Below are 15,460 nucleotides of genomic sequence, written 5' to 3'. Positions count from 1 at the left end.
GAATGTGAACATGCGTGTGTTACCTTGGATACAGCCCCACTCCTAGCTCCTGTAGCTCTCCATCACTGATGGTGAAACAATTACATGTCACCTTAAGAAAAAAAATGACAAAAGAGATAGTAGATGTTTATTAAATTATCTCAAAACATTTTTTTTGTCTGCAGAGGACATTGTCTAACATTTCTGCAAACCTGTTAAACCCCAGGGGCACATACATGAAATGTGGCATGCAGAGACTTATGAAGTGTGCGAAATTACACGTTTTTTAATCTTAAAAAAATAAAAATTCTGAGAAAAAAATTGTACAAAATACGCGTTACTTAAAAAATGTTCCATTAAATTAAAAAAAAAGAGATTAAAACTGAGATTGCTTTCAATAAGTATCATTATTATAAAAAAAAAAATGTTAATTAAAGGTTAAATGTGAAACAAAAACAGATTTAAAATTCATAAAGTAATTCTAGTACTCTGCAACAGATACAGAACTTAAAAAAGGTGGAAAAAAATGAATATCCATAAACATTTTCAACAAAAAATAACAAAAAGCCATAATGTGATACACTATGTTAAAAAATGTTTAATTCTATTTGCTTTACAATAAGAGTCATTTTTAGCTAAATAAAACACATCTTATGTCTCACTTGCTCAATTTGCTTTTTTCATAAGGAAACGTGGAAGCAGTTACCACTCAAGATTAACTAAACTGATAAAAAATGATTTTTAATCATCTTTCTGTCTTTATGTTATGACAAAGAATGGTCTGAATGATCATTTTGAAGGTGCACTATATAAACCATCAGCAACTACTACCATGAGCTTAAAAAATATGAGCTTTCAGCTTTTTTACTTAAAAACAGTATAGGTCATACTTTAAACCAAATGCGCTTTTATTAGTTTAAAATGTAAGAATCTTGCAATTTGAAACAACATACAACCTACAAAGTGACTTCCAGTAACATCTTTTTCAGTGTTTTAACTGAAGTTCCTCCACTGCTTCCTTGTACAGATTATCTGTACTTCTGATATTTTTTTGACAAATGAAATATTTATTAAAAGCTTCAGGTGCAGATTAAACCCTCCCTATTCACTCTACTCTCTTTACACATTAGTTATTTTTCTCACTTAAACACATTTGGCAAAACCAAGCACTCCTTATTTTCAAACTGAGAATGAAAATGTGGTCATCTTCACAAAAGCAATTTATAATTGCATTTGCAAAGTTTTATGTGCACATCAAAAAATGTACAAACATAAAAATGATTGTTTGGACAAACAAAAACAAAAAAATCAGGTTTAAAAAATGGCACCCATCAAAAAAATGTAAGTTTGCACGAGAAGTTGATAGTATTAAAAACACTATTTTAAAATAATATTAAAGAAAAGTCTTTAAATTGACATTAAAACAACAATATTATTACTGTATATTAATTTTAAAATATATACATTGAAACAAACTCAATTAGTTATTAAGCCAAAGATAGAGGAAAACTGGAAAATAGATAGAATATGTGATCCTGACCAAAAATAGAAGGATTTCACTTAGAATGCAACAACTCAAATCTCTGCAGTGACAACACACAATTTAAAGCTCAAACAAGAAACGTCGATGAAAAATCTTTAGAGCAACACCACGCTTTAAAATTAATTCCTGGATAAGGTCGTCAAAAACAGACAGCGATGGTCCAGCGAAAGCAGAAAACCACGACATTGGTATTCACTCAACGCTCAGTGTTACTAAGAAAAGGAAAAACACTGGCAAGCACAGAGGAAAGGGCAAAGACCCAGAGTGAGTTGAAGGCAGATGTCTCCATACGCCTGATATTTGCAGGAGAACCAGAATTTACACACATGTAATCCACGCCAGCCTTTTGACCTTTTTTACTAAATATATTCACCATAAAACACAAAATCTTTGACAAATCAGAAAAAAAGTTTTTTTTTTTTGGTTGCTGCATTTGAGCAACAACATTTAATTCTTGTCTAATAAAACTAACTAAACTAAAATTACACATGTTTGTGCCCGACATTAGATTTGCAGCAAATATTTCTTGTGTAATTTTCCTTAAAATGACAAGTTTCCAGAGACTTGTATCATGATTGGATAACTAACTATTCCAAGGACTCACATCTGGATCTCCTTGTGTGAATCTTTAGTTTCAGGTGGAACCTTCAGCAGCTAGATCAAGATACTTCTCATCAATAAAGATGAAGAAGGCAGCCTCCTTTAGAGCATCAGAGATGGAAGGGGCTTCATATACTTTACATTTTCTGAGTGAATATGCCTCATGTGAGCTGAGAGTGTTGAAGATTTAGTGAGGAGAGACATTTTTGTAGGGGTATCCTATCCTTCCTGGGTGAATAAACGCAGATTTTAATCATGAAGTGAGAAAAACTAAAAAAAAAAACTGAAAGATTTCAATGGAACAGTTTGTCCAAAATTTTATTCAAACATTTTTGTGCCTGCTGACGACTATCTATGACCATCTTTAACACCAAAAGAGCAGTTTGGTCCAGTTTCTTACAGACCATTGATAGCTCTGCTTCACCTTTTAGGACAAATATGTTTTGTGACCATTAAGCCATTTATATATGAAAAGTAGCTTTCAAATATTTACAATAATTGCATTATAAAAGTGTTATAATTTTCCTTTTTTTTTACTTTTGACAGCAGCACACACAATTTCCTTTCAAAATAAAATACACTGTCAAATAAGATCCATCTCTTATTTGAATTAAAAATGCAAGAAAGCCAGTTTAAACATAACATTTACTATCATGATTTTGGGAGGCTTTCATCCTTTGTCTTCTTGTACTATTGATTATCAACATGATTGTGCTGCAGAAGAATGCAATTATAAATGCAACTACATATTTGCATTTATAGAACTTTGTATCTTAATAGCAACTGTTGTCCAGCAGAAGCATCACATGCTCATTCCCAAGTCGTCACATATTGATGTATGGTTAAAGGACCCTCCACGTCCAAACTTGAGGTTTTGGGTGTCCCCAACTTGTCGAATTTTGAGATGCTGGTTGTTCCAATTAAATCACGGCTCCCCAACCTCCGGGTCTGCTACCAGGACGCAGACCGAGCCGGTACTCTGTACCCTAACCCGGTACCAGAGGCGGTTTGTTGGCATAAGATAACGTGATTTAAGCTTATTCTAATAATAAACCACAACAAAACTCAATAAGCTGAGCCTAAAACAAATTTACTAAAACTATAAACCCATTATTTATTTTATTAAAGCTTTTATGATTTCAAAAAAGATTTTTCTCAAAGATGATGGTCCCTACATCGTTTCCTTCTGATTAAGTTTAAGTTCCATAAGAAGAACTTGTAATAGATGTGAAGATTGTCTTGTGATAAAATCAAAACAACAACAAATGTAAATGAAAAATATATTGTAGCTGCACTGAAATTAGAGCTTAAATCAGTTCATAGGTTAAGAAAAACAATGTTATATGGACACAAGGATTAAAAAAAAACTTCAATACATTTGCCCATTTCATATATCAATTTCACTTAAATATTATAAGAACTGAATCGAATGATTAAAGGTTTGGCTTATTTTCCATAGGTTTTATCTAAAACGCACCCATAACACTTGCTATAGTTAATTCTGGAGATAAAATTATCATGAATGCCAAGTAAAAAGTAAAAAAAAGAAAGAGTGTGTGCAGCTTAAGGAAAGCTCATTTCTTCTGCTTGTAAATGGGGGGGGGTTGAGATTTGAAGAACCAGAGTCCCATCATCATGCCGATTTAAAAAAATTGCGTAAATAAGTTTGCGTTTTCTGGAATCGCTTCAATTACTGTCACTCTGGAGGAAAAAAACTACAAAGGCCAACGAAGCAAATCAAAGACAGCACGTGTGTTTGAGTGAGTATGGGTTTTTTTAATGCTTTGATTAAGTATTCATGACCTAATGATGATGCTTTTATCTCGCAATTGACACCATGACAAATGGGAAAAAACACAAGGTAAACCATCATTCTCACTGAGTTCCAACTCTGCTGCATGTTCATGTGACGCTAGTTTAAAGTCTGGAAAAATACACACACAAAGTATGCAGTTTCTAATCTGTAAAATACAGAATATATTTCTATAAAGCTACCAAAGTAAACATCAGACTCTGTTAACCCCGGAACTTGTCTTTCAACTCTCTAGCCATTCAACCATAACAACTACTTGAGATGGCATTGACTGGAAAACGTCTGACTGTAGCTGATGATCCACATTTTTAACAGAAAGAAACAGTCTGTATTTTGTAGGAAAGTCCTAATAAAACCTACAGGCAGGCAGTCTAATCTAAATGTCAAAAAAATGTTTAGACAGCAGAACTTAGGTTTTCAAAGTCCCACTCCAATCACCCTATGATCTATTCTAAAGGCCTTCCCAGTTGTCTTTTAATTAGGATTATGCAGTTTATATAAATTTTAAAAATCGGTGGCATTTTCTGGGACATAGTTTCTGCAGAGCAGCAAGAGTTCATCAGAAATTCGCCTGTGAGATGTTGGTGGGATCATTGTGAGGAGCAAGCAAAGCCCCCACTTCCCATCTGTTTACATGCTTTCTCACTAGCTTACAGCCCTCCCATACCCCCAATGTAACATTACCTGTGGAACGTAAATGGCGAGCAATATCTTAGATATCCAACATCCATTTTTGACTCAGATGCCAGCTCAGACGAAGAGCACAAAGGTGAATCTGCCATGGATATAGTGATCTAAGGTGCATCAGAATGAAGCAAAGCAGGAAGCTTGTGGCCCCCTTAGTATATTTTCTATCTCACAGATAAGCTCCTTTTCAAACTGCGTTTTTTTTTTCATCTTCTCCTGATTTACAACGATTTGAATAAAGAAATACTCAGAAATGCAATTTTAATCTTAATTTTTATACTATATGTCCTCCGTCGTGAGAGAAATCCTACAAGAACGTAAAGACACCAAAAACACTATTTTCAATGAAGTGGATATTTAAAGAGCTTTACTAAATAAAAATTTAAATCAAACAGCAGTCAAATCAAAGCAGGATTTTGAATTTCATCTCAATTCAACACTTAAACAATTTTCAAGAAAATGGTGCATTACACTACAACAGAGTATTAGGGCCACCAAAAAAAGTCATATTACCATTTTTATTTATTTATTTATTACTTTAAAACTCATAAATTTACGAGAGAAAAACTCATAAAATTACCCTTTGACTTTTTAAGTCATAAATATATGACTTTATTTTCATAATTTAACAGTTACAACTTCTTTCTCGTAAATATACGAGATTTAAAGTCGTTATTACATTTTTTTGGTTTGTAAACTGGCCCTAATACTCCGTTGTATTACACCATGTGGTTGGCTTTTTTTATTTTTTATTTTATTTTTTTTGTTCTGCATTCCCAAAAATAAAAAAGTGAAAGGCAGTAGTAATAGGCAAGTTTGACTTTTGTTCAATATCTACCATAGAACTATCCCCCACCACACACACACATAAACAAACACACACCCACTTACAATTTGCCTGAGGCTGTGTGTAATTATAAAGATTGATTTCTACACTTTAATAACTCATTTTGATTTCAATTACTCCCTACATATGAAAGCATGGACGGAAAAAGACAGGCTAACATTTGTCTCTGCAACTTTGCACATTTTGAACACAAAAAGGGTTCAACTAACGCAAGAAATCACTTACACAGACACACTCAGATGACAGTTACACTCCCAGTAGACTTATATCCAACCAGATTAACATTCATATTAATTTTCAAAGATATTCTCTATAATTCTCACACCGATATACATTAGCATAAAGATTTTGGAATGGTTTAATTATCAAGATAATGCAGAATTGTCTAACATTGGTGTGTCTTTGTCTCGTTAATAAGCTCACACCAGGTTTGTGTTAATTGACACACCTGCTTCCTATTAGTTTGATTACTCCTCAGTCAGAGAAAGTCCCTGGTTTTAATTACTCAGTCACTCTTGTTTCTCCTGATAATAGCTTAGTCAGGTTAAGTTTGAGTTATGACAAGTTTCTGTTTTTGTCTTGTTTACATTATAACAAGTGTATTTTTTGAATATGTTTTATTTATTTTTTTAGCCTCTATCAAGCAAACCTTTAGTCTCCAGGACTTACCTAACAACCCATTTCTGATAGATCATCGTGAGAAAGTCTGGTTTTGCCAGACTGTAGAGCATTACAGTGCTGTAGAAAGACAGTTGTAGAGGAGAATTAGTCATTCTTTTACCAGCAATGATAATTAAAAGATACTGCAGAGTCTTGATGATGATGATAGCTGTTTCTGTTTTACAACTTCAGCTTCATGAGTGGAGCCCACGTTTCCTCTGATGTCCTGTGAATATGTCCTCTGGCTATTTTTCACCCTTCATTTTCCATCAGAGGACATTTGGTAAATAAAATGTTCCCGGCTGAGCAGTTATGTCCGGTGAACGGTATATTACGCATCTCATTAGGATGATGTGATCATTCAACAGTACGGTGTCTTCTGGTGGCTTAATTAATATATAGGCACCTCTTAAGCAAATAGACCATAATATCAATCAATCCCTTAATGTAGAGATTTACATGACAGCAAACAAATACACAAAAAAAATTCAAACTGTTTCCATGTTTACCGTAACTAACCAGTGAATAACCAGGATTCTGTTAAAATAGTTTGATGGCATGCATCTATCTTTTTAAACCCTGTTAGTATTTAAATGAAAATGCTGAAGCATTTTAAAACTTTACAGTGTATTTTATAGACAAAATCTATTTGCAGCATATTCTATAGTGGCAACCACTGACCCAACAGTTTAATCTAGTTTGCAAATGTTTCTACTTCACCTCTTATTGCTCGTGTTCTGAAAACGAATGACCCTCGAACATTAAATAAAGACAGGAAATGAATAAAAGAGAGAAATCAAAAGGATATAAACAAAAAAAAAAAAGAAAGTTTAAGCTTGGCAGACTGCTAGAGAGCGGGTTACATCAGACAATAGACAATAGTCAAAAGAGCAGATCGATTTTTCTTTGAAGCAACACTGCAGGAAATCGTTTTTCCTGCTTCACTGCTCTGCCCGCGCCTGAATAAAAGAGTGTTTCATGAGGGAATAGCGGCTCTTCCTCTCTCCATGCTGCAGGGAGCATGCCGTCACATCTGAATGGCTTTTCTCTGTGCATTTCCTTCACCTCTTATCTAAAGCATCACTTTGGTTGAATGCAGCGGAAGTTACAAACTGTAAAATTACTCTCATCATAGGGATATACAAGCCATTTTTTAAAAATGTAACCCCTACTGGGACACAAATCAATTATATGAAGCTATCAGAAATCAATTAAGAAAATAATGGAAAATTGAATAAAGATTCTAGACAAATATCAAAACTCTGAAATCAGACAGAATCAACTCTGCTGCACTTCAATATTTGTTTTAGGCTTCAGTTTCTGAAGACTGTTGAAATTTCTTATAATTTAATTATTGGTAAGGCAGTGGCTTATTATGACTTATTATTTCAATAAAACAATATGTTTTTGAGCACAGCTTTGAAAATCTTTACAAATTAATTTGTCTTTATAAAAATAATTTTACCAATTCATATGTACAAAATAGACCTTAACATTTGGCTCATATTAAACGACAATCTAATATTTTTTAATCAATAATTCTAGCCGTTAAGGGGTTGCCATGTTGGGTTGCGTTGCATTGTGAGGTCAAAGGTCAGTGCTGTGCTCTCCTGAAACATGCTTGGATGTTGGATCATTGGAAAAAGCATTTCCACAGATTACATTAGACCTCCATGCATGTTGGTTCAAAGGTATGTATACTGACATGTGTAGAGGTGTAATGTAATCTGCTTCCAATCTAAAGTAGAGCCTGAAGCAAAGTGTGCAGCCATAAACAATGTGTGTGCATCCTTTAGTGACAAAGTGATTCCTACACCCATGAAAATTACACTCATCCATCTCCACTGGTGCACACACAGGATACAGGACACAACGGAAAGACACGGTTATGACTAATATCACTGATACACAGACGGGTAGAAAGTCTCCATGACAACTTGCACAAAAGTGCTGACATTGAAAAATACTAGCCAGAACAAAAATTTTAAATCAAATCATTAAAACAACTATCACAGCTGGTTTTTAGAGTGCAGCATTCTTATAGCATGCACTTGATTAACATTCATATTAATTTTACATCAACCCTTACATGACTGATAGTCATGTAAGGGTTAGACTTCTGCTTAGTATATAATAAATGAGGCATTTGTAAATTTAACTTGAGTATGTGCAGCCGACAAATCTGGAGCAACTGTGTGATCCTATCATGTCAATATGAACCAAACTCTGAGGAATTAATCTATGCCACCAAGGATTTAGGTAGTTCTAAAACAAAGGAATTAGAAACGCTTTTTTTTTTCCTTGTTTCCCAGGCAGCAGCAGGACGTAACATTCCTCAGAACAAATTTTCCATTTTTGGAAGACCAAAAATCCATTTCTATTATATTCTAGTCTAGTCTAGTTTAGTATTTTAATCTATTTGATCATCTCATCAAATTGTTGCAGGTCTTAAATAATTCTATTTCACAACAAAACATGTAAAAGATGGAGAGGGCTTTTCATTTTTTTTTTTTGCAATACAAGCCTGAATAATATATTTTTTTTCCTAAACAAATTATGATTAAACAATTAAAGAGCTTTGCAAAACGTTCAATGTTGTTTTCTCTCCCTCTTTAAGTCAACAATACAAACATGCTTTTTATACATTTGTTCAGGCTTATTTATTAATGTGCACATGCATGCGTGCATTCACACACAAACACAATGAAATGTTGTAAGAAAAAAAGCAATGTCAGCGCAACACAATCACACACTTCAAGTATGTAATTAGCTGCTCCATTGCTAATATTTTTGTCTCTGCAACAAACAATATGCTTCAGGCTAAAAAAAAAAGGGAATTAGATGAAGTATACTATGAAGATAAAAAAAGAAGACGCTGAAGGGTGGAGGAGGAATAACTAGCAACAAGAAAACACATTTCAAACATATGACGACCAAACAGCAATCATGGCTCTTCACAGTCTGTAAGTCTTGATCGTCATATGTTTGATATGACGACCAAGACAAACAGCAATCATGGTCTTTTATGGTCTGTATGTGCAATCAAATAGATTATAGACTCTGCCATTGAAGAGCTAAAGATGATGAAGATGCTGAAGATGAACCTAGACACCTGGAACTGATTATCACTTAGATGCTTGATTCAGCTGGAACAATATGTCTTGACGATAGGTCACAACTTTACCATAATCTCAAAAGATTCTCTAAACACTTTATGGAGAGCCTTATATGATGAAACATATAAAACCATTAATCTATGCATTTAAGAGCAAATTCAAGGGATTATTCTATGATTTGTGAATATTTGAAAAAAAAAAAAAAAAAGAATAGTTTACTAGTTATGTTTCTAAATCATGTTATGAAAAAGTTCATGCATAATAATGTCATCTTGTACACCTGACAGTGTGTGTTCTAATAGGGCTGGGTTGATGAAATCAGTTAATTGATTTGAATCGATTTAAGCTTAACAGATCAATAATCGATTCATAAAAATATAGATCCATTTAGCACATAAAGCTAACGTCCGCTAGCTTGATGGTAACGGTTAATGGAAATTCCCATAGGACGGCTAATGCTAACACTTGGTCGATCTAAACATTCGTTATTAACTAAATTAACATCTTTATAAACTCACAGGCATGAATTTTCCAAACTCTTTTAAGAAAATATTTTTAAAGTAACCATTTGAGGACTAAAAGACATTTTTGGCTGATATTTCTTCTTCTTTTGGAATAAGGTGTAATGCTATAGCGCAATTGCCACCTAGTGGCCAAACTGAAACGCCCTCCAGGAGAAGCAGAACAATGTTTACAATGTTAATGATCTGAACATTTTTACTAGAGCTTCTCCTTTGGAGAATCCATGCAACACTCTACGCTATTAACAATCTCATTATTTCACTAATACATTTTACAGTATGTGAACTGTTTCAGATTAATATAAATATATTCAAAACATATAGTAGATTATGAGTGGATCGAAAGAATAAATAAAAAATCTGAATCAAATCAATCCAGGCTCTAGTGAATTGAATCAAATTGTTTCTGGAAATATTATCGATATCCAGCCCTAGTGTTATCCCGTTAAAAAGAGGTCTAGAATCAGGTCTTACAGATAATCCAAACAGAAGAATCAAATTTACTTGGCACTTTGTTTGCCTATATGGAGCTGTGGGGGCTCATTAAGAAAATGTCAAATAAGACAATACTTTTGTTGGGTTTGCTATGTAAAATTTTAATGACCTTACTTACTGACCTTTAATGACATTTTAATGACAACATAATTTTGAAACACTATGGCGCAAGGCACAGATACCCAGGATAAGAAGGTAAAACAGCATTTCTGAGTATTTTTTTTTTTTTTACATACATATGTGGGTCACCTTCAGCAGTCTGGGAAACATCATTAGAGAAAGAAATGCAGAAGGTGGAAGAGAGAGGGTCGATGGACAAAAACAAATCCTGAATGCAAACAAGGATCTTGGAATTGAAGTGAATGACAGCAGGTGACTGACTGGAAACCATATTTTTCCAGTGTTTTTTTTTTTTTTTTTAACAGCGTGATGGAAACCACTCTGACCTGTAGGAAGAGCTCGTCTCGTATTGGCAGGAGTCAGACAAATTGCCTTTAAGTTCCACCTTCAGAGTTTCCATCTTCACAAAGTATTGCTATCATCCTCTCTTTCTGTGATGCACACAGTTGGTGGAAGTCTTTATCAAATAAAAATGACACAGATCTCACATGACTCCAGTGGGGTTATTTTGTTTTAGATCATAGAAAAATAACTCTTCTGGGTCAAGCACTGGCTAAACTGTTGACACTACAGCACAGCAAAGTGGTTCTAGAAAATAAGAGGAATGTGGGAGAGCTGAACTATGTGTAGATGCACTTGAGTTATTCACCTGGTAAAGCCAATTCTCTATGGAGAAAGTTTAAGTCATTTTCTTTGCAAAAACATTTTCATTTGAAATCTTAGACTAAAGGCAAACTGAGCATAAAATACCACCTTAAATTCCAGATGACTTCCTTCTAAAGGTCTCAAGCCTTCAAAAGAGATGTCACAAGATAATTAAAACGGCAAAAATAAATCACTTAACACTTGCTCAGTCTGAGAGTCTTCTCCAGATACCAGCCCATCTTCATTCTTCAATAAAAAAGCTCCCTAATCATCCTCTCCTCCCCCATGCCCCTCGTTTCTGATCTTTCTCAGCTCATTGCCTATTCCTTCAGAGAGGTGTCGACCAATCCAGCAATATAACCACAGGATGATGAAAGAATAAAAGGGTTAAGGGGAGGTGGGGGATGGAGTATGTGTTGAGCAGAAACTGATGTGAAATCAAAGACCAAAAACCTCGAAGCTTTGACATGTCTGGTACCAGTAGATGTGCCCACCAGCGAGCTGACATCTGGGAGGGGTTCCTTTCCTTTCATGTTTAGAAAATGACAACTTCAGAACAAATCCCCATGCACAGACGCTCCAAATACCAATTTTATCCGGGACAAAAGCAGAATCTCCCAAGATTTCATGCATCCCGGTGCTGCACCTTGTTACCCTGCTCATCTGCCCATCTATTGCATTTTAAGCCAGCGTGATTTCAGGTCATGAGGTATCCCATATTTGATGGGTATATAACATTCTTCATTTAATCTTCTTTTCTGATTCCAAACCATACCCAGCTTCATTTTCTCCGTGCCCCCTCTTTACTCTGGTTTTTCCTCTTTCTCCAAAGAGCCTCCTGCGTTCCCCCACCTGTGAAACTAGAACACGCTCTAGATTTAGAAACAGTAGAGCACCACTTATGTATGTTTGGTAAAAGGGGACACGCTGGGTGAAAAACCACACTGGCCCACCTTTCTTTATACAAGTGTCAGAACACCCCTAACCCCCTTTGCCTGTCATTATAAGACATCATTGTTCGAAAATGAGGATAACTGTTAGCCTAAAGCTATTCAAACTAATAAAATGGATACATAAAAGCGGTTTAATATACACCTTGCCTATAGGGTTGATCATTAATCAACCAACTATTGCCTTCTTTAATTGCTTAATGCACTTTATATGAAAATCTCATTATAGAGTTCTTTAGAAAGAAAAGGACAAAGACACTCTTGGATGATTGTTTTTCATGTCCGGAGCCAAATGGAACAAGTCAGTCATTATTAGTCTCTTTATATAAATTTGCTTGCTGATGTACATTGATAAATATGAAACCAATTTGTAGATGGCAGCATTAAAGGTCAGATTAAATCTGCCTCATGTAGAACTAGTTGACGTTTTTTAAATGATATCATCAGTCATAGATGCCAAAACTGTTTTTTTAAAGACCCACTCTGATGAAAATCCTGTTTTAGCATGTTGTTGTAGCAGATTTCTTATGATGAAGGACATGCACAAAATAATTGAGGATTAAAACTGGGTTTCAGAGAATTTTAAACTCAAATCGTATTCGGGTAGGGTAGAAGAAAACCCGTAGTTTGAAAAAGCTCGGGTTTGTGACACAGCAATGGTCATGGGTGGGCCAAAGTTTCCATTCTTTGCTACAATTCTGATCCATTCACTTGGAGACAAATAGACCCATAATCATCTTCATTTTTCTCATCTGAGCTGCCATTTGGCTCAAAACTGTACAGCTGGAAAGCTCTGATATTACTCGCCGTTTGTTTTACTACACTAATATTAGCTTGTGCTTGTGAGGTGCTATAAGCTAGCAGGAGAAAGTGTAATCAAAGAGCTGATGGGAAATTAACAGAGCTAAATTCCACGCCAGTAGTTCTGAATACAACAAAGAGGCGAGTTTCTAATGAGCTCCAGCAGCTCTACAGAAAATATGTTCTTGAAAACAACAGGCTTTTTGATTTTGGGTCCAAAATTGCAAAATTATAATTAAAGGACCACTGGAAACAAATTACAATAGAAAACAATATAGTTGGAGTGGGACTTTAAAACGTGGAGAAACATAAGCCTCGTTTCTACTGAGTGGTCCAGTCCGGTCCAGTACAGTACAGAAAGGAGTGTTATGGTACGGTCCAGTTAATTCTGGTGAACATTTTCCCTCAGTTAAGCCTTGTTTCCACTAAGCAGTTTGAAAGGTTGAAAAGGTTGTTGGAAACGTTGGCTTAAGAGAGCACGATATTGGCGCTTTGTAATGATGTCATCACTTTCTGCCATTCAACGATTTTGTTCCACTTTTCTATGGACCTACAACCCCAATAGATACGGCTTGGTACAGTTTAATGAGTCCATTTTACAATGGAAAAGCTCAAAATGCCAGATGATACCGGACTGAACCGGACTGCTCAGTGGAAATAAAGCTATAAAGTTTAGTCAACAAATTCAGTCCAAAATGAAATGAATGAAGAGCCCTGAGCCTCAACACCTATAAATAAATTCTAGCATAACATCTTATTTATCCTAAAAAAGATCTAAGCGTACCTTTGAGGACAGAAGTCTTTTTTTAAACTGTTTGTTAGCGCTTTTGTGTTTTTCTCGCACGCGGTGAATACTCAGGGGTTCACAGATGGAGTCAATTAAAGGGGCTCCCAATTGTAATTGCGCAACGTTAGACATACCAGTCCAGGGGGACACCAGTGTTTGCTGTCTGTCCTTCCTCTCTGTCATCTTCCCCTCCCATCCTTTTCACATTCTCGTCATTTCCACCTGGGGGTGTTTACAGGGAGGGGCTCATTAAATCTTAAAATCCCTTTAGGTCTCTCTGAGAGGCAAAGTCGTGAAAACTGTTCAATCAGTGACGTGCTTGGAAACAGTGGATAAGACGCGTCACAACAGAATTTGAGGATGAATAAAGAAATGTGGGTCAAATTCAAAGTGGCTGATTGCAAAAATATCACTGCATAAAACTGTTAAATATAAACTACATGGGGAAAAACATAATTTAATCCTTTAATATTCTTTTTCTATCCCACTCACTGTGGGCCAGAAAAAACTGCTGACATGTCTAAACATGCTCTGCCAGATTCAATCAATACAGAGACTGCAGATTCAGGGCTGTGGTGACAAGCTGGGACAGTTAAGCATTAATGAGATTCGGATAGCAGGAGATCTACAGGATACTCTGTTCACATTGTCTTTACCTTTAGAGAATTCAGCATTTTTGCATACTACATTCAAAAATGTTGATTTTTATATTTGATTTGTGTTAAAGTTTTGTTTTAGGTCTGGTAGAGCTTTAGCGAAGGTGGCTTAACAGCTTTGATCTGAGGAGCTAGCTCTGCTGCCCTCAATTCAGTCTGCAGATGTTTCTAAGGAGCCACTTCAATGAAAATAGTGTTTTTGGTCATTTTAACATGTTCATGTGGAATGTTTCTGATGATGGAGGACATATTTATGTAAAGAAAAGTACACTTAAAATTTAATTTCTGAGTATTTCTTTGTTCAAATCGCTGTGAATCAGGAGCTACTACAGTTTTTGCCAGTGGAAAAAGCTTGTAGCTCTGACATAAAGGCTATGGCAAGCCACAAGCTCCCTGCTCCACTCCATTTTGATGCATTTACTTGCAACAAAAAGATCCATATACGTCTTTGTCTTCCACATCTGTGCTGGTATCTAGCTCAAAGGTGTACGACTGAATCGGTCCAATTTTGCTCGCCATTTCTGTTGCATCGATAATCTTATTTAGAGTTGTGAGGGTATATAAGCTAGCGGGAGAATGCGTAGAAAGGGGGACGGGCTTGCTCCATGCCAATAGTCCTGCACATTACTCAGGAGTGAATTTCTAATGAAATATAGCCACTCGGCAGAAAATATGTCAGAAATGACACTGAAAGTGGGTCCACTTTTAAAATAGATAAAATAATAAAATAATCGGAATGAGACTTTAAGGTATGCATTATATATTGTTAATATGTTTACTTGCTAAATGCATAAAGTAATATTCAAATTTCTTTATAGATTCCATTCATGCATAGAATCAATTATTTGTTTATCTTCTGGGTTTCTTTAATCACACATGATATAAAACAAATATACAATAAGTCCTATGTTAAAAAGCAGCATTTTGTGTTTACTTGTGTTATTTCTGTCAAATATTTAAATTTTTAAAATGATCTCTAAGGTCTGACATGCAAATACATAAGTAAATAGCTCAAAAATAGAAGTCTAATTATTTTTTTTTTTTTATAAAATAAAAAAGTATTTTTTTTTCTTGTTTCAGTTGAGGATAAAAAAAACAAAAAACAGTAGTGTACATACAGTTCACACATTTGAACTTGTTTTGGTATAAAATGCATAGCCTGCATTAGTGGATACTTAAACCTTAACAGAGTAAAGATTAAACACCAAAAGAAAAAAAAGTATTTCAAAAAAATGTACAG

General features: G+C 35.0%; 1 protein-coding gene across 1 annotated transcript in view; it reads right to left on the bottom strand.

The window, feature by feature from the left end:
- Positions 1-15,460, bottom strand: part of smyd3 (SET and MYND domain containing 3) — a 59,737-nt gene that overhangs the window by 17,054 nt on the left and 27,223 nt on the right. The window contains exon 6 of the mRNA XM_024296405.2: positions 24-91. Coding sequence (XP_024152173.1) covers positions 24-91 — 68 coding nt within the window. The remainder of the gene's footprint in view (positions 1-23; positions 92-15,460) is intronic.

Source organism: Oryzias melastigma, linkage group LG3 (assembly GCF_002922805.2).
Source record: "Oryzias melastigma strain HK-1 linkage group LG3, ASM292280v2, whole genome shotgun sequence".
NCBI classification, from domain to species: Eukaryota; Metazoa; Chordata; class Actinopteri; order Beloniformes; family Adrianichthyidae; genus Oryzias; species Oryzias melastigma.
This window is presented reverse-complemented; position numbering and strand designations above follow the sequence as displayed.